At 56.0% G+C, this 18,722-nt stretch overlaps 4 protein-coding genes across 4 annotated transcripts; 3 read left to right on the forward strand and 1 right to left on the reverse strand.

The window, feature by feature from the left end:
* Positions 1-3,621: 3,621 nt before the first annotated feature.
* IE81DRAFT_319298 (hypothetical protein) lies at positions 3,622-5,324 on the forward strand. The gene has a single exon (XM_025512683.1). The coding sequence runs from the start codon at positions 3,788-3,790 to the stop codon at positions 5,216-5,218; it is 1,431 nt and encodes a 476-aa protein (XP_025373550.1). The 5' UTR covers positions 3,622-3,787; the 3' UTR covers positions 5,219-5,324.
* A 4,453-nt stretch (positions 5,325-9,777) lies between these two features.
* Positions 9,778-10,011, forward strand: IE81DRAFT_272074 (hypothetical protein; the record flags this gene model as incomplete). Its single annotated transcript, XM_025511416.1, has 1 exon — positions 9,778-10,011. A coding segment is annotated over one exon (234 nt), but the record flags the coding sequence as incomplete, so codon positions are not given.
* A 1,171-nt stretch (positions 10,012-11,182) lies between these two features.
* Positions 11,183-13,713, forward strand: IE81DRAFT_319300 (hypothetical protein). Its single transcript, XM_025512684.1, has 4 exons — positions 11,183-11,840; positions 11,935-12,099; positions 12,187-12,899; positions 13,010-13,713. The coding sequence occupies exons 1-4, from the start codon at positions 11,604-11,606 to the stop codon at positions 13,395-13,397; spliced, it is 1,503 nt and encodes a 500-aa protein (XP_025373552.1). The 5' UTR covers positions 11,183-11,603; the 3' UTR covers positions 13,398-13,713.
* Positions 13,714-13,720: 7 nt separating this feature from the next.
* IE81DRAFT_6664 (putative endoplasmic reticulum insertion protein SEC61) lies at positions 13,721-15,988 on the reverse strand. The gene is made up of 6 exons (XM_025517527.1): positions 15,855-15,988; positions 15,681-15,749; positions 15,327-15,605; positions 14,323-15,259; positions 14,067-14,234; positions 13,721-13,987 (listed from the first exon to the last, which is right to left on the reverse strand). The coding sequence occupies exons 1-5, from the start codon at positions 15,862-15,864 to the stop codon at positions 14,123-14,125; spliced, it is 1,407 nt and encodes a 468-aa protein (XP_025373553.1). The 5' UTR covers positions 15,865-15,988; the 3' UTR covers positions 13,721-13,987; positions 14,067-14,122.
* Positions 15,989-18,722: the final 2,734 nt, after the last annotated feature.

The raw sequence follows: 18,722 nt of genomic DNA on the forward strand, positions 1-18,722 counted from the left end.
CGGCGGGCTGTGCCCGGTGCGCACACCTCGTGAAGTATCGCACGCTCCCTTGACCATGACGCTCGGTCTGGCCTTGACAGATGCAGCCGGAGTGTTGTAGAGCATTGTTGTAGTTGCGTGACCAATGACCACGCAGATGAAGGTGCCTTGTCTTTCTGTTCCACTGAACTACTACTGACCTGTGTTTCTGTTCGACTTGCGATGCAGGTCGCTTGTGCGAGCCGAGCAGATCGACATCACGCTACAATGAATGAGCCTCGAGTCGTCAGTCAAGAATGAGTGAATGGTGAGTCTAGCGAAGCCGAAACAGAGTCGCAGGTCGTAATCACTCAAGACTCAAAAAGACTCTTGACTTTGACTTCTTCTTGCCTTGTGAGATATGTATGCACACCACGTGACTCCCAACTGTGGCTCCAGACACAACTTGACTCTTGACTGACGCTCCGTTCGGCTTGCTCTCGGTCATCACCAGCATGCACTCATCAGACTCACGACCCCGTCACTTTCATCACCGAAAGCGGCGGGAGAGAAAGGTGGCGCGCATGCCGTGTGTCGTCATGCACCACGAACCTGCTCACGTACGCAACGGCATGGAAGTAGAGAAGTGTATGGCAGCGCAGCTGCAGCTGCATGAATATACATTATATAAGGGTCCGCTGCGCTGCTGCCGCTGGGAGCGGGTTAGAGTCGTGCAGTCGGCTTTGAATTCTCTTCTTCATTCGTGATTATTCATGATTTTAAATCGCGCAATGCACGGAGGCAGAGACACTTCTTCCTCCGTACTCCGAATCCGGGAGTGGGGCGCGCTCGCTCATTTCATGCTGGACGCAGCGCAGCACGAATTACGGATCGTGGATGGCTCGAGGATGGGTGTTGGGAACGTGTTAGGCGTCAAGGTCTACTCAGGCGGTGCGCTGCCCGTAAGCATGGCCGTTGAGACTGCTTCAGCTCGCAATGCTATTCGAGGGAGACCACGCACGAGTCGTCGGCAGTGTGAGTCGCAGTCTTGAGTGAGTCACGAGTCGTGAATCACTATCAATCGATGCTGTGCCCTTATCATCCCACGAGTACCCACGCCCCCGTTTGGGCAGGCCGCGGCTATGACGACGCGGTGCACAGCTGATGCATGTACGGTACCTCTACAGCTATTTACCGCAGATGAGGAGTTGTTGGGTAGCTATTACTCGATCACGACAACTCATGATGACTATAGACAGACCGCGCTGCATGCTGTTTGCATCGCGCGCGCGCTCGCATTTTGCCGCTGACTGACGCTACGCATGCAGTTGGCGATTTGAGGTTGGGACTGAAATCAAGAATTCAAATCTGGATTCAGCTCAATCGTAGATTGAAATGCTCCCGGCCTTGCCGTGACTCGGCTGCCGCCGGTCTCATTTGGTCAGTGATCGTGGATGGGGCTGACCTCATTAGATCATCCACGCCATCTATCCTCCTCGTCCGCCCCCGGGGCGCGGGTCACCGCTTCTTGCCTCCTTCACAACGCCACGTTAGCCCTACTTCGTTGATATCCGCCGCGATACAGCATATACGTACTCATCACAGGATTCCGGCGAATTGCACCCGGCGCCTAACGGCTACTACCGCGATGTGGCGCAGCGGCCATTCTTGATTAGCACTCGAGAGCTCCAAAGGCACGTCCCACTTGACTATATGAAGCGTTGCTAATAGTCTTGGCTTTGCTCCCAATCCGCCAACTTGCGTTCCGTACTGAGCTACCTCCTGGAGGGCTCGATCGGCTGTGCAACGTCTTTGCTGCAGTCGAGCGACCCACGAATCTGCCAAGCCTCAGCTTTCAACTTGGAGTTCTTGCTGCAGTGCTCGGCAAATGGCAATTCGGACGGTTGGAGGGGTTTTAAGCACGACTGTTCCACAGCCTTAGCCTGCTTCTGAAGAGCTCGGAGCACACATACAAGCAATCACCAACAAATAAGCAAAAGTACGAAGATGCGCGGGCACGATGGCATTGAGAGAGGTGGCTTTGTGATGCTCGACGACGAGAGCATACACGCTGTCAAGGCCTTCAACACCACAGGCGCGAGTGAGACGGGAGAAGGCGGCGAAAGCACAACGATGGCATCACGGCAACTCGGAGCTCGGCAGCGAGAGTTTGGCTCCTCATGGGGACCGTGGCCTCTACGCACGACTAGTCGGAGGCCACAGACGTCAGCAGAGTCAGGCTCTGTCTACCCACCTTCGTCTTCGGCTGGCTCTGCCAGGTCGTCTTCCACCTCGCCTCCTTCGCCTTACAGACCTACGCTGGACTCGCCGCCACCAACACCGCCTGATTACGGCAATTTGAGGACTTGCGGCATCTCCAATCAGCCCCGAATCGCATCCGATCTTGCGGATGCGCGACCGGGCGAGGGGGAGCTATTGGCATCAAAGAGTCCTTCCACGTCTACAGCTCTGAAGCTAGCTACCGCCACCTCTCCCTCGCGAAACGATATCTTCTCGCACCCGAGTCCACGTCTCGCACCTGCTCCAAAGCTTCCGCGAAAGTCTGCCGAGCCAGGAATAGGAGACTCTCCAGCTAGTGTGAAAAGTCGAAACAGCCTGTTCTTCGACAGTCCTTCTGTCGAGACTGTGCTTACGCCGCTGTCGCCTTCACGATCTCCTCTGCCCGCGCGTGCCCCTGCACTACCTCTTGTTGCACCGAACTCAATACGGGACAGCTGCGAGGATACCGAAGAGGGGCTCAGAGAGGCGGCATTCTCTCCGGCAACCAGCACCTCTGAACGGCCGGCATATGGCAGAAGCAGCACAGAGGAGCGAGAACGAGAGCGCGACAGGATACGTGCAAGCAAGGACCTTGACTTTCGTCTATGTCCTGACAAAGACTTTCTCTTGGGCGAGGGCAGGCACTGCAATGTATTCCTTGGCTCTTATCGCACCAAGCACTCGACTCGTCGACCGAGCCACTGCCGTCCACACGCTGCCACTGACAGTGATGACGAGCACGACGACGATGGAACAAGCGACTGGAGACTTTGCGCTGTTAAGCGACTACATGCGGATCGCCAGAGCCAGTTGCTCGGCCTTGACGAAGCTTTTGCACTACGACGATTGGGATATCATCCCAACGTTGTGCGGCTCATCGACGTTAGAGACGAGGTAGAATTGGCGGCAACAAGCCCTCAGCCGGGTGCAAATTCGGGGTCGTGGGCCGAAACTTGCACCTCGATGGACGTTCCCTCCTCCACCGAATCGCAGCAAAGCAATTTCTATCACGGCCGATCCATCTCCTCGGCCCTACCTCGTACTGCTATTTCTCCCGATTCCCTCGCCCCTCGCGTTGAGCGGCCGGAGTCATCTAGCAAGATTCACCGTCGCCTTGGTTCACAGCCTATACAGGACAGTGAAAGAAACACCATAGAGCCTCCAATGCTCCGAGTCGCTGGTCCTGATGACGCTGGAAACGGCAGGTCGATGTCGAGGAGCCCGTCCACATCCGGTGGACTGGACACCCGCCGTAACATTTCAACGGATCGCCCGCAGTCCAGCTCATATTCTGCAGATCCCCCACGTCTTTTGATCTTGCTCGAGCTACTGCCTATTTCGCTGGCCACTTTCTCTAGGAAGCACCCAGAAGGCGTGGACCTGCGCCAATGGTCAACCTGGGCCTTGCAGCTGGCACGGACGGTCCAGTGGATGCACGCTCGAGGGTGTGTGCATGTGGACATCAAGCCAGAAAATATATTGGTATGTCGTCAGCCATTTGATGGGAAGCGGAGCCTGAGCTTACGTTCCAGTCTTTCCTCACCTGTGGATGAATCAGCTTTCTGAAGGCTTGGACGTAAAGCTGTGTGACTTCAACTCCGCAGTCTTCCCAAGTGCAGGCACTCCGCTGCTTGACGGAGCTGGGCTAGGCACGCCCGCGTACGGTGCGCCCGAGCTTACGCGGGGAGCATCAAGCTCCAGCCGAAACGGATTCTCCTATCCTGTAGATATTTGGAGCATGGGAGCAGTCCTCTATGCGCTCGCAACCGGAGTCGCTCCACTCGCCAAGAGCAGATCGATGATCGATATGCTGTACCGGAAGCGCGCGTTCTTTGAGAGCGAAGAAAACGATCGCGTCGCTAGGATCCACGTCGCCGGTGGATACAATGGCAGCGTAGCAGGAAGCAATGCTGCGAGTCGGAACAGCAGCTTGCGTGGTCGGAATCGCCGCGCCGCGCGACAGTCGGCATCCGAAACCGTTGCGAATATCGCTAGCTATACGCCGCAAAGCCACTCTTTGCGGCGCGAAGCGAGCATGGAAAGTATCGACAGCGTCAGCAGCAATATCTTATTGGAAGACGGCCGCCGCACCGTTCCACTCAGAGCCGTCAACATGCTGTTGAGCGACGCTCCCTTGATTGGCGTCTTGCCAACCGATCATGTGATCTTCAAGGGAGCAGCCGAGTTGGAGCCCAGCCGGAATGGTACCATCGTCGCCGCCGCTCAACATCATCGCACAGCTTCCCTGGGCAAAGCGCATTTGGCTTCCAAGCACCCTCATGCACAAGTAGGTCCCGAAAACTCAACTGCGAGCAACGTCCAATCTGCCGCACAGGTCGCGTGCCGTCCCGTGCGGCCCGTGGCAAATTTCCGTCGGGCCACATCCTACGGCGCCGCGAATTCCACAGTAGAAGATGACACCTTCGTCATGCAGCCTACGTCTGGGCCTCTCCGCTCATCAATTCCTGTCAAGAAAGCGCCCACTGGCTCCAATGGCCTGCTATCGCCTCCGCAGTCGCCTCAAGTTTCCATCCACCGGCTGTCTAGCAACAATACCGGATCTCTACATGCCGGACTCAGATCAGCCCTCTCTGCTGCATTCGCGCAGCATGCGCATCGCGCCGGACAAGACGTCAGCTCAATAGCGCAAGAGGCAGGTTCAAGCGTCGAGGGCAGAGCACGTAGCGCTTCGGGTGCTAGTGCTCTGGTGCTGCCACGGTCGCCGCTTTCTGCATCGTATCAGACACCTGAATTTGGAGCTGATGGACAGAACTTGCAGGTGGACGATGAGGAGGTACTTGAAGAAGACACGCGCCCTTACAATGATGGTACGCCAGCCCTCCTGCTGCCCGGCGGAGGCCGTTTGCCAGATGGCGCTCGCGCTCTCTTGGAACAGATGTTGGCCTTCGACCCTGCCAGACGACCCAGCGCTAGCCAAGTCGTGTCCGCCCTGGAGCGCTTGACGCTGTTGAGAACATGAGGCCATCGTCCGAGGCATCGGCCGGCTTCACGCCGCTAGCTGTTTTTCCCGCATGGTCTTCCCGAACAAGCAAGATCTGATAGGTTCAGTGCGAAAACTTCCTGCGCTCTTCATGAAATGAATAAAAAACCTTGGACTCCCCTCCTTCCATCTTTCCTGACCGTAGCGACCTCGTCAAATCATCGCTCGTGCTGTTGTACATCATGTAAAATAGACGCTCCCATCTACTCCCACAACGGAATTGATCGTTTCTTGGTCTAGGTGCGTTCGTGATTTGACGCTATGCCCCTTCACTCCCAGACGTGCGCTCGTCGGATGTCTTGGCTTAAACAATGACTCTCGGCTCTCGCGTTGCGGTCGCCCCTCTATTGCGCCATGAGGCGTCTTGGCATGGGTTGCCGTCCAACACGTGTGGTCCCAGTCATGATGATGGGATCGAGTGCATGTCTTTCAACTTGTAACGAGCCACGGCACAGCGTAGGAACACACACGTCTTCTATGATTTGGATGTGAGTGCGTGCTGAGAGTGTTTCTCGTCGCAAGGCTGTGCAGCATGGCCGTCCGTGGCTTCGGCTTCGGCTCACGGCTTCGCGCCTTCCAGCCTATCCTACCCGGCCATGGCCGGGTCACCGCACATGCCCGCTGCTGCGATCAAATCGATTTGGCCCTATACTGTAGGTGCGGAGCCTGCGGCCGGTGAGGGTCGTGAAGGAAGCGTGGCAGGAATAAGAAATACAGGCGCAGCGAGAGTCACCAGCTCGGTCGCAGGCATCCATGCAGCAGTCGCACTTGTGCTGCATCAGCGCAGTTGCATGCAGACATCATGCAGCAGTCGGCTGCGCGACCGGGCGCGCGCGGACGCGCGCGCTCTGGCGTTCTTGACTCGTGCGAGCGAGCTAACAGGCGCGCTGCAGCCAGAATACGCAGGCGATTTTCACGACGCCGTGGCCGCTAACCTCGCGCGACTCGTGACTGACTAAATGCTCGATTTGACCCGCGCGGCTGCTGCGCGCAAGTCGTGCGCTGCTGCCAAAAGACTTTTGCACCGCCTCTTTTGGGTCTCTGCCCTTTGGGATACCCCTACCATAATAACCCAAAAGTCTCGCGGTATTCGCTCGTGACGACCCGCACCGTTCCTCCCTGCGAAGACGCAAACGTTTGTGAGCTTGAGATCTTCATCCAACATTGGCTTTGCTCAGCGAGGGGCTTGCTTTCGGATCAGAGCCATGTGCACAAAGGCTTCTTTCACGATCAGTCATCGATCTTGAGCGCGATCGTCGCTCTATCTTTGCCCAGCACAGCCACTTCGAGCTTGTGCGCTAGTCTCCATTGGATCGACGGATCAACCTTCTCGACTCTCCTCGGCTCAAGAATACTCTCACTGCCCTCACTAATCCTGATCCTTCACTACTTGCCCATCGTTGCTGCATTCAGTAAAATCTTGCACCCGCCTCGCCCTCGCAGCTTACGTCCACAGCAGCAGACATCTCTTCGACCGCACGTGGTCGCGCCAAAGTAAGTGCACCATGTAGTCAGAGTCCTATGCCTCTTCATTGCGACTCTAGCACCAATCGTTCTTTTTCTCTGCCTATCATCCTAACATCACTTCGATTTGCCAGCGATCTCTACGGCGCACTCTTTCCCATCCTTGCGATTCTGGACCATCCGCATACACCTTCTTCCGGGGAGACCTGCTGAAGAGCTCGCCGCCAGCCTCTTGCGTCGATGCAGCCCGCCTTCCAAAGCAAGTCTTCTCATTCGCCGTCCACATCTTTTGTATCGGGCGATTTGCCAGCAGCCTCCGCGGAACAGAACGCAGGAGATTTGACATCACCAGAAGCTCATTGGAACAACACCGCATCCGTCAGTCAGGGGTGGGAATACAGTGAAGCAGGGGAGGTTGCGCCTTCAAGCTTTCAGCAGCTCGGCGCCGATCAGTACCAAGGAGGGTGAGTCTTCACCGCTTTGTCGGCCTCATACTTAGATCCTAGCAAGCCTGACCCACACACATTTTTTCTGCGAGTCTCGAAAGGTCTGAAAGGGATCAGCAAGCCGATCAGTTGAGCCAGTACACGCCTTCATACGCAGATTCAAACGCGGACATCGACTTTGCGTCCCAGTCAGATCTTTTAGCAGCCATCGCCGCTGGGCAGGTTGGGGCTACTGGTGACTTGGCCTACGACCCGGACACGGTCGATAGCTACTCCAACCTCTTTGGCCTAGACCAGCTGCCCTGGGCAAGCAATAGTATTCCAACTAGCACATCCCAGCAACCTTTCTCGGCTCCGGCCCACTCTCAACAATTCTCGCTGCTGCATTCCGGTCCCTCTGCACACGACTTGCAGTCCTCTCTTCAGCAGTCCGAGCAGGCAACCAGCGCCATATCACCAATCGTTTCGCCCTTGCTCAACAACGCCTCGCCGTCCCTCTCACAGCCAGCTGGAGCGTCGAACCTTGGATCTGGGCCTCACGGGAGCGCGTCAGGAACTGGTCTCACTCAAGCCGAGGAAGCCTGGTTGCAAAGCCTCGGCCAAAGGATATCATTGCAAGACGCAAATAGTGGAGAGGTACAAGCTCCCGCTGAGCAAATATTTGAACCAGTCTTTGAGGAAGACGAGGAAACTGCTGCACCTCAATTTGAAGCAGGCCAGCACGTCATGCAGGACATTCACACCAGAGGTGAGACGCCCCAGGTGCCAACCCTGAGTATCAACGATACGGCACTTGAAGGCAGCGACCTGATGCAGCAGGACCAAAGTGGTCAGCAGCAAACGCAGCATGCGAATCCTTTCAATTTCACTAGTCAACCAATGCGGGCGAATAGTGATCTAGCATTTGGAGATGGACACCTGTCAGGACATGGGCGGGCCATTTCGACGGGCTCTATACCGACCGCGCCGGTCCAGAACGCCACTCTGGCTGGTTTTGCAGAATGGCCTGCTGCCCTCCAGATTGACACCTCCAAACGACGAGCAAATGTTCCTGTCGAGTACAGCAATGTGTCGCAAGCATCTATGAGCTCCTTGTCAGGCGCGATGCCTTCACAGACCCATTCTGACAAGGATGGAAGCTCGAACACGCTTTCGGTCAACGCAGGTCTGCCTCCCGCTCGTCAAGACTCGTACGAAAAATTACGCAAATTTCTCAAGCTGGATGTGGACATGGGCTTCTTGTCTGCCAAAGGATCGGGAGTCGACTCGCCGACGGGTACTGGTATGACTGCTTGGAGAAGGCGGTCAAACTCGGATGTGGGGCCCCGATCACCTGTGACTGGTCCTGGAGCTGGGGCGTCTCTATTCAGCGTTATTCCTGGCGGTGTAACAGACAAGACACCCACTGCAATGACTGCCGGAGTGGACTGGGCCACTCAGACTGCCAAGGTCAGGGCTGCCAGAGATCTCGCAGCACAGGTAGCTGCGGCGCCAAGGACATCGTCATCTTCTTCGCAAGCACCGCCGGTAGCGGTCGAGTTTGCGCCGACCTTGGAGCCGCACATGCTGCAGCGCTCAGACGACGCTGCGATGGCTGTAGACTCTCAGTTTTCGGTCTCTCCGGCACAAGGGCAGCAAAATCCAGCTAGCGTCAGCGCATCTCCAAGCGATCAGTTGTCTTCAGCCGGTGGTGTTGGACCGGTCAGGCGCGACATGGCTAGCCGCAGGGAATCGAACGCAAGATCACCATATCACGCAAGAGCAGGAAGTAGCGGGACCGCGTCGTCGCATCGCCCGCTGCCTTTGGCCGGACTTTCCGCGCCCATTGGAGGGCCCGCTCTCTTTGCTTGGCAGTCCAAGCCCTCTCCAGTCGCGACTAGCTTCGGCGACAATATGAGCTCCTTGCGGCGCTCACAATCTGCACGGGACCCTAAAAGAAGCCATAGACGTGGAGCGGGCAGCGAGGATCTATCGGACATGGCAAGAGGGAAGATCGGCGAGCCAGGAGAGTACCTCGCGCGCGTTACGGCACCAGATGGTTCGCTGGCCCCGCCTAGTCTGAACTCGTCCATCGGCGGTCCACCTAGCGCAGCCTATTATGCTGGAGTCGGCGCACGAGGTGGTGCCGCTGGCAACGCGTACCGCGTCAGTCATGATCGTCATCCTTCTTGGGAGTCCAACACGAGCAATTCGAGCACCGGCAGTGTCAGCATGGAGCCAGGCGGCTCGCCCGAAAGACCTTTGGGAAGCTTCAATCCCCGCTTGCCTGGTATGCCTGCCGTCTACACGCCTGGCTCGCTTGCCGCAGGTGTACCCGGATCATCCTACCATATGATGGGTTTTCGCGGCGGGAATTCACCGGGTGGCCAGCTGCCATCGAACGTGTCGCCATCTACTGCTCCTCCGCATCCGCTGGGCTACTCGATGTATTCTCAAACGGCCCTGCCGCAGTACAGCTCCCTCAGCACGCCGCCTTCTGCAGCTTCCGCCAACGCATATGCGTCGTCTTCTTCGGTTCCCCCGCCTCAACTGCCACCGGATGGTGTTATGCCACCCATCCAGACGGTGACCACGAGTGCGACTCAAGCGGCCAGCGCCAGTCGCCGCACAAATGCAGCTATACACTATTGTCCCGTGCCAGGCTGCAATTCCTCCTTTACCAGGAAATTCAATCTGAACGGACACTTGCGGTCGCACACAGGAGACAAGCCGTTCAAGTGCCGAGAGTGCGGCAAGAATTTTGCAAGGCACTTCGACCTTTCCAGGCACGAACGACTGCACTCGGGCATCAAGGCGCACACGTGCGAGAGTTGCGGCAAAAACTTTGCTCGGATAGATGCGCTACGTCGCCACTTGCGATCTGATGGTGGCCAAGGTGGATGTGCGGCCAGGCTGGGCTCCGTGCCTGCATCGCAGGCGCAGAGCACCAATGGCAACGGCAACGGCGATCTCAGCCCCGGCTCGCCATCGACGAGCGAGATGAGGAGCATCTCCCCTTCTGGTTCTGCAGTTGCTGGACAAGGTACACAATACACCCATCCCACCATTCCGATCGCCTCGAACGGAAGTGGCCGCTTCGTTGGTCACGCCATGTAAAATGTACTCTCTCCACTCACGTTTGCCCAAAAGCCGATCGACGGTGTTGCTTCGAAGGGAACGTAGCCTGGTCCCCACGCCACGAGATGATGAAGCTGTGCGCGCATTCGCTAGGTAAGGTGCCCGCAACGAGTCACGAGCCAGCGCTGGTTCTTTCGCTCGCTTGCTCTGAAGTGCATTGCGGTGAAAAGTCATGCACAGAATGTGGGGCCACATATCTGATCCCGCTCTATGGGCGTCAGACTGCCAGGCTCCTTTTTCGGTCTCGCCTCTGCAGCGGGATCAATGTCGGTGTGAAGGTGCGGATCTCGGGCCCGACGCGCGGGTGCGGATGGGGCCGAAGCTGACAGCCACGCACGACTCTGACTACACTCACACTGCTGTGGACTGTGACTGCATGCATGGTGCTGCTAATTCACGATTGACGTGCAGATTTACAAGCCACACGCGTCGGGTAGACCCAAGCAGGCGCGTGTTGGTCGCCCTTTGCATGCAGCCTGCAGGGGCATGAAAAGGTCGATGGTTTAATTGTAGATCAGCCAATTGGCTGAGTCTTGCATGATGGCGATTGAGCGAACGACGTGCCGGAGGGTGTCAGAGTCGTGAGTCGGGAGTGAATGGTGCATGTCTCGGGACTGCACGCTTGCTGATGGAACAAGACATGTGTTTCATGAACGATGGATGCGTTCGTCCTGACTCTCCATGCAGACGCGCGGAGCGCATTGCGGGCTTGCATGGTCATGTAATAACGATGGACGCGTCCTAAGCATATCGAGAATATAGGCTTCCGACGACGCCATCCTGCCAATGCCTCCCTCGTATATATAGCCCTGCAGCATTGTGATTTTCCGGAAGCGAGAGGTTGCGGTACCGGGTACACTTAGAAGTCGGACTTTGAAAAAGAGACCAAGTAGCACCCCTGAAGATGTGCTTCGAGCATTCCGAGTGACACAAGACCTCGACCGCGGACTGTCAAGTCTGATGAGTGCATCTTGAGGCTGTCTTGCCGCAGCTCATGTCCCCGTCTGTGTCGGTGAGCAATCTCCGTTCCGCTTTATTCTGCTGGAGATCATGCCAACGGATAGCGTGGGACCCTTTTGTGTGGCTGTTGCTTTGCGATCCGACCGCAGGGCTTGGGCCGTCATCTGGCGGGGCGCGAAGCACAGCACATAGGAAGGTGTGAGGCCCCTGGACAAGACACGGCACATCTCAGGAATAGCGAAGTTGGAGCACATAAAAGGAGGGCATCATCGGAAGTCTTGGATGGAGTATACGCACACCTCTCCCTCGTCCATTCCCGGCTGCCCCGCCTCACCATGCCGTAACATTCTGCCTCGCCTCCTTCGAACACCAACAACATGCGCTCCACGTTTGATCTTCGTCTCCTCCTCGCCTCGCTCGTGTGCAGCTTGGCTCTGCTGCGCACAGCATCCGCCATTCCTGCCACGGAGGATGGGCTGCTGATGGCTCGCGGAAATGCTGGCGTTGGCAAGCGCTGCTCCGCTTCGCCGCAATGCAAGACGGGTCTGTACTGCAAACGGGGATCCTGCTCTGCCAAACGAGACGTCGGAGGTCCTTGCTACAAGAACAATGGCGTGAGTCTGTGAACGAGCTGCCCGATTGTGATGAACAAGCTGCTGTGGCCCTGACTGACGCGACGATGCCTTTGGTCTTGAACACTCCCCATAGTGCATCTCGGGCAAGTGCGTCAAGTCTCGCTGTGCGGCCACCTCGACTCCAACGCTGCTCCCTGTCGGCTCCAAGTGCTCCACGAGCGCCGCTTGCGCCTCGGGCTACTGCGGTCGCTCAAAGTGTGCAGCCAAGCTCGCTGATGGAGAAGCGTGCTATAAAGACGTGAGTACAGGTCCGATGTGGACGGCGTCACTGAGTTTCAAAAGTCAGGCAAATATCGACTTGGATCGCACTCCACCACTCGCACAGAACGGCTGCACTAGCGGCAAGTGCACAAACGGCAAGTGCGGTGCAGGAACAACGGCGCCCACCAACCCGCCGGTGATTGTAGCTGGCAACCGAGTGAGCAATCCGAGCTTTGAAGACGGCACGCTCTCTGCCTACACCACCAAGGGCGACGTGAGCATCGGCTCTGCTCCAGGCGCAGCGTACGATGGCACGTACTACGCCATCCTGAAGTCTGCTCAAGGCGTCACTGCAAGTCTTGGACAAAGTACGAGCGTAAAGCGGGCAATCACAAATTCTTATCAAGTCAAATTTCAATATCGCGTCCGTGCGCTGTCAGGCAGCACAAGTCGACCATTTTGCTACATCGCACCAGCCATCAATGGGTTGGCCGAAGCAGCTGCAGAGCCCGACTTTTTTTACGCTGCAGTGAATCAAACTGGCTGGACAGAGTACAACAAGCTGTTGCAGAGCGAGCCGACGATCAATAGCATTGAAATCTTTACATTTTGCAACAGCGTCACAACGGCTACGTTCGATGTCGATGCTCTCAGCTACGTACAGGACCTGCAGGGTGGACATCCAAACAACATCAACAACGTCGGAAACCTCATCATGAATGCCAAATTTGGAGAGTACGCCAATCCTGGAGCGTATTGGAGCACAGAAGGCAATGTCCAATTCACCGACGCTGGCTATCCCGTCTACACGGTCAACCAGAAGAACAATTACTACGCGTGAGTAGTCTCTCTTCACCGACGGAACGTCGCTCGAAAATAGTAGTCCGCGTGCGATGATTGTGCTTCCTGCTGACGCAGATTCCGGACCTGTGGCCCCCTGCATGCAGACTTTTGACCGCGCCTAGCGGAGGTCTATCAGCGATTTACCAAAACTACAACGTCTACCCAGTCGACGGTGTCGAGCCGTACGGCATCAGTCCTGGATTTGTTCACTTCGTATCCTCCTTTTCCCGCTCTGCATCCACGCCCGATGCGGTTTGTCGACTTCGCACAACCATGAACGGTATCGCCTACTCGGACGATATCGTCATCGACGCCGCCAGTCCCGATAACGGACCGGACGAGACGTACTTTATCGAGCACAATACCATCTCTGGAACGTTTGACCAGCCTGGACTAGACAGACCTTTTAGACTCGAGGTCAACTGCGATCAAGGCGCACAGGCTTCCGTAAGGCTCGACCACACCGCCATCTTTGCCGGACGCGACAAGTGAATGGCAACGCCCTATAGCGCCAGATTGCACCGCCGCCGCCGCCGCTAGGCCCGCCTCTCTTCGATCTCGCTCAATTAACACAGTCCACAGTCTACGCACTTTCGTTTTCAGTGCAAGTCTTCTTCTCGTTAGCCTTGCCTTCACCCCTCGTACCGCGTCACCTCTGTCACCTCGCTGCACTCTCAGCTCATGCGCATTGCCTGCCCAATCGTGTATCTCGTGTTCACATCGCGTAATGCGATGATGCGGAAACACTTTCGGACCACGCAAGATGCATTTTCGATGTGATATGTGTGTGATAGTTTGGCAATGGCAGCGGTCTCACAATTGCCCGCAGCTTTGGGAGACACCCTTGAATACAAGTGACTCTTAGGCTTCTTGGTCTGCGACGTCGACCTGCTCATTGACACCGCAATGCACCTCCTCACGTGCTGCAGAGCCTCGCGCAGGCTCTGCCTTCCCTTTCTGTCCCTACCCAAGGACAGCACACAATGAGCTCCGCTTGGCGCCGCGGCCATCGAAAGACCAAGACATTTAGCCAATGAGATCTCCCATCGCGCCCATTTCTGCTCCTCCCATCTCGCGCATACCTGTGGCAGTGCAAGCACGCACAACGTGGTCAGCATTTGACCGCGCGAGACCCATTCAAACACGCGAAGCACGACTCACCCAGCTCAAAGTAAGACTGCGAGGTGCGGGCGAGTGCAAAGTGTGGCACAGTTGGATCAGTGGTATATCGCAACGACAGCCTGTCTCGCTCGACTCACAAAGATTGTGGTGCTTGCGAGGAGAACTCCAGTACCGCTACCGAATGCTCCGATGAGGTCTGCAGCGACGCTGCCGAGCGCAAAGCAAGAACGAAGTGGACCAGATAACGTTAGTCGAGTGTGCGAAGGCGGTTGCTCGCAAGACCCAACACACTCACGAGAGAGCACCAATCGTAGCGCCTCCGAGCATAGCAGCGCTGGGAATGACGCGCTTCAATTCCTTGTACATACCGCCCTCTCGGTGTCCAGCCATGACCATTTGAGCCTCCTTGAGCTGCTTAGCGACTTCTCTAGGTCCACTTCCGCTGACTTCAATCCAAGCTTTGCTAAATAGGGCGCAAGCGGTGCAGGTAAAGATGATGTAGACCGCAGTGTGGACAGGATCTCCAACGACTTCCTTGAAGGTGTGTGGTGGAGACATGTAGTAAGAGATACCGCTGATGGCGTGCAGCTGAGGTGAATCTTCCATGGGTTCCCAAGTTCCCAACAATTTCACCCCCAAATTCTTGGGAAAGCGGGAAAAGAGCATTTGAGAGATGATGAAGACGTTGGACGTCAGCGCGCTCTCCAACATGATGGGCATGTTGGAAGTGTAGAAGAGCTTCACTGGGTACGTTCCTCTTTGACCTCTAAATCGGTTGGACTTGACTGGAATTTCGATGCGGAAACCTTGGAGGTAGATCACGACCAAGAAGACGACCAGAGTGGCCACCAGATTCATGACGTTTGGAAGACGTTCGCGATAGAAAGCCTCTTTGAGTGCCCGAGTCTTATCGTTCCAAGTGAAGAGCAGGTGGAAGAGTGCGACCAAAGCACCCTCGAATTCGGGACCACGCCCAGTGTTGATGGTAGTGGGTGAAAAGGCTTTCCAAACAATCGACTCGCAAATGTTTGTTGCGATGAAAAGAGAGATACCAGAGCCCAGACCATAGCCTTTTTGCAAGAGCTCGTCAAGGAGGATGACGATTAGGCCGGCTACAACGAGCTGCAAGATGAGCAAAAGGCAGACACCTGCTCCCAGGTCCGCCGGTTGGCCATACAGCCCCGTCAGCACGTACACGGTTGCTTGGCCAAGCGAGATAATCATTGCAAAGACTGCGATTGCGACGGCAAGGGGGATGTTGAGTACCTGCTCGTGCAAAGAATAGTCCGATCGACTCACGCTTCTGAGCACCGCCGAAAAGAGCGCGATCTTCCTTGAGACTGAAGTCTACCTCGACCAAGTTGGCACCAGCCAAGAGCTGCATGATCATACCACTCGTGACGATGGGTGAGATGCCAAGTTCCATGAGTGTACCTCTGTTGGAGGCGAGAATGACACGCATCCAGTAGAGCGGATCCGAAGAATCAGATGACATGATACCGTAAAGCGGAATTTGGGAAGAGACCAAGAAGATTCCCAAGACAATAGCTGTCCACGCTATACGAGACTGAAATGGTACTGCGGGCAACAGAGCACAAGTGATCAGCATGCGTACGCTGCGGCGGCTGTCACTCGAGAGTGAGAGATGCTTACCCTTGCGCTCTGGAGCTGATACCTCGGGCAAGATCGACATGAAAGGTCGCACAAGCGACAGAAAGCGGACTGTATGCGTTGATGCGTTTCGGCAAGAGTAGATGCTTTAGTGTCAGCTTCGTGACGAATGGGCGTCTTTTGTTGGCGTTGCGGCGATGCACTCTTGAAACTCACAACCACTCATGCTGGGCAACGATGCTCTCTGCTATGCCAGCTTCTCAGGAACCGCTAGTGTCAAGAGTGACGTGCCGAGAGCTGATGTCGATGGCGCAGCAGATGCTGGCGAGCCTCTCGCGAGCTACGGAGGTGAAGTAATCGAGGCGTCTGGCTAAGCGATCCAAGCTCCCGGGTTGACTGCGTAGGCAAGTGTCTCGAAGTGGGGCGGATGACGGGGCCGACGCGACCAAGCTCGAGTGGAAGAGCTTCGCGCTGCTATTTGTCTTCGAGGTGACAAGCCGGTCGAGCTATCGGCCAGTCTGTACAAATTGGATGGGAGACCTTTGAGAAACCTGTCAAGTGCCAAGCGATGACGCTGTGGTATGAAGACCGCTCGCTGCACGGGGTTCTTCCTACGCACCACCGCGCAGAAGCCAGATCTCTCGCCGCGAGCGCGCGGGCATCCCCGTGCGGTGCCAGCGCGCCTCGTCCAGGCACACGCGCGCCCATCCAGCTCCACGTCGCCCAGCTTGGCTCGCGGCGGCTGCGTGCAAGCGACCACGTGAGCGGTGGATGTCGTTTGCAGCTCGCAGCTCTCGTGCGAAAAGTTCATCGCTTGCCCGATCACTGAATCAAGCCTGCCTCCACAAATCACGCACAGAGCAGCTAGCTGCACTATGCTGGGCGTCCCGCACAGCGAGCGCGTATATAGCTGCGATACTCACGACTCGCGATTTGAGCGATTGCCATGGCATACAGGGCTCATATCGAGCGCAATTGCCGAGGGGCTGAATACGCAGATGATCACGATTCCTCTAATGCTGACAGCCGTCCACGCATACATCCATCCCGAAGCTAGAACTTCATCCCAACTAGTCAGGTCGCAGCAAGCTGTAGCAAGGCGTTCGTAAAGCGCCCAATGCTCCAAGAGGTGCCAAACGCATCTGCCAAACGAAGACGTTCGACCGACCCGAATCAATTCGAGAGCAGGAATTAAGCGAGCAGACAAGATGTCGGCTGCTCAGCAACTTCCAGCAGACCAGGCTCAGCAGGCCGAAACGCAGGCTCGAGTCGCGCAGGAGCAGCAAATTTCTGCTGTTGACGCTCAGACGGGAACTGAGCAAGCGCCCAGGGGTACGGAACCCATTCCCGAATCTCAACTGAATCCTGCTTTTGATAAGGTGTGTCATCAAGCTTGCAAAGGGGCGCTTCGATGCAGCCAGAGCAGGCACATGAGAGGTATGGCTTGCCATGTTGAGGCAGAGAGCGCTCAAGGGCCTCAGATGCTGCTCCACACGCGCTCGGAGCTTCTCGAAGAGGCCCAAGCGCGCAGGCAGTTTCAGGTCACCTGCTCAGCAGTCCGATTCGCGTTTACAGGCGCAAGTGCTCACTCACGCTTGCGTGTCGCCACAGGACGATCTACGACAAGGTCATCCGCCTCCTGCAGTGGCCAAAGGGATACATATTCCCAAGAAAATCAAAGTCCGTAGACCGAGAGCTTTGAAAGGAAAGCCTTGGAAGAAGGGAGAGGGCGCGGAGAATGTGACGGCAGATGACATGACTGACGAGGTGAGTCTTTGAGAGCGATGCGAGCTGTCAAGCATGCTGCTCGCTAATTCAAACTGCATGCTGACAATGACCTCTGCGCCCTGAATTTTCCTCCCGCTCCTTGCAACAATCGTAGGAGGTCGAGATGGAAGAGGTGCGTTTACGGTCGACGTCTTCGCTGATACTGCAAGTCCAGTGCACGAGACGTGAGCTATTTCGAAGCTGATCTACACACCTATCTTTCACAGGATGAAGCTGACAAGAAACCGGGTCTGATCGGAAAGATCCTTGGCAAAAGTTGATTATACTGCGATCATTACACGAGAGTTCAAGAGCACACTGTTGTGATGCTTACGACCCTCAGCGAGTATGCCACTGCAAATATAGGAGTGAGAGAAAGTCTGGTCACTCGGAATCATTGTCGACTCATGAAGGGTGCAAGCATCGCTAGAGCGAGCTTGTAGAAGCTCATCTCCCGACATGCTGGTCCGGAATCGTGACTCGTGGACGTGGGATGTAGACCTTCCATCTGGCGGAGTACTTCCACCTGGCAGACCGCGCACCAATTCAGATCCGCTTCGTAAGCGTCAATTCCCTCACATCACTTTGACTACTACTACTTGGTCGATGAGGTGCATAGAAACCATTCGTCCATTTACGGGAAGTCAAAGCCAACAGTCACAGTTGCGAGTCTGCCGTCGCCTTGGACGCATGGACCACCACGGTCGGATGTGGTGTGTGGGAACGCGCCTCACGTGCCATGGCGACATCCGTGTGATGAACTGCGTGACGCGCGCAGAAACGCAGCCAGCCCTGCAGCATCACTCACGCACCACTCAAGCATGAATCGCGGACTCGTGACTCTGACTCCATACCAAACACGCCGCGTAGCCCTCATCAGTCAAGAGTATATATATGCGCTTCCTCCGCCTCGTTCACACCCCGCCAGTCGAAGGCATAAGCACAATCGTGACCTGAACGTTCAATGTGAGTTTCTGTAATTAGATGAAGGAAGATGAAATCCGAGGATGACCCAGAAGCGTCAAGATGAACTGCATGATCCCTGACCAGCTTCGCAGTCAGCTGAAATGTTGGGAAATGTGCGCTCCAATGATCATGGTGGGAGATGCGTTCGTATGGTCTTGCGTCTGAGTTCAAACAGGTCGTGAGGTGATGTGTGCAGGTCCAGAGGCTTCAGAGACTTCAGCCGTGCAAGAACTGCAATCTCGAGATGCATGATTCGTGATGACTATTCACATTCTTGATTCACATTGTGTTTGATTATTATATAGGTGACGATGGGTTCTCCACTCTGCTGCGCTGCGTACATGAGGTGCA

This window comes from Ceraceosorus guamensis (assembly GCF_003144195.1).
Source record: "Ceraceosorus guamensis strain MCA 4658 unplaced genomic scaffold IE81scaffold_1, whole genome shotgun sequence".
Taxonomy (NCBI): Eukaryota; Fungi; Basidiomycota; class Exobasidiomycetes; order Ceraceosorales; family Ceraceosoraceae; genus Ceraceosorus; species Ceraceosorus guamensis.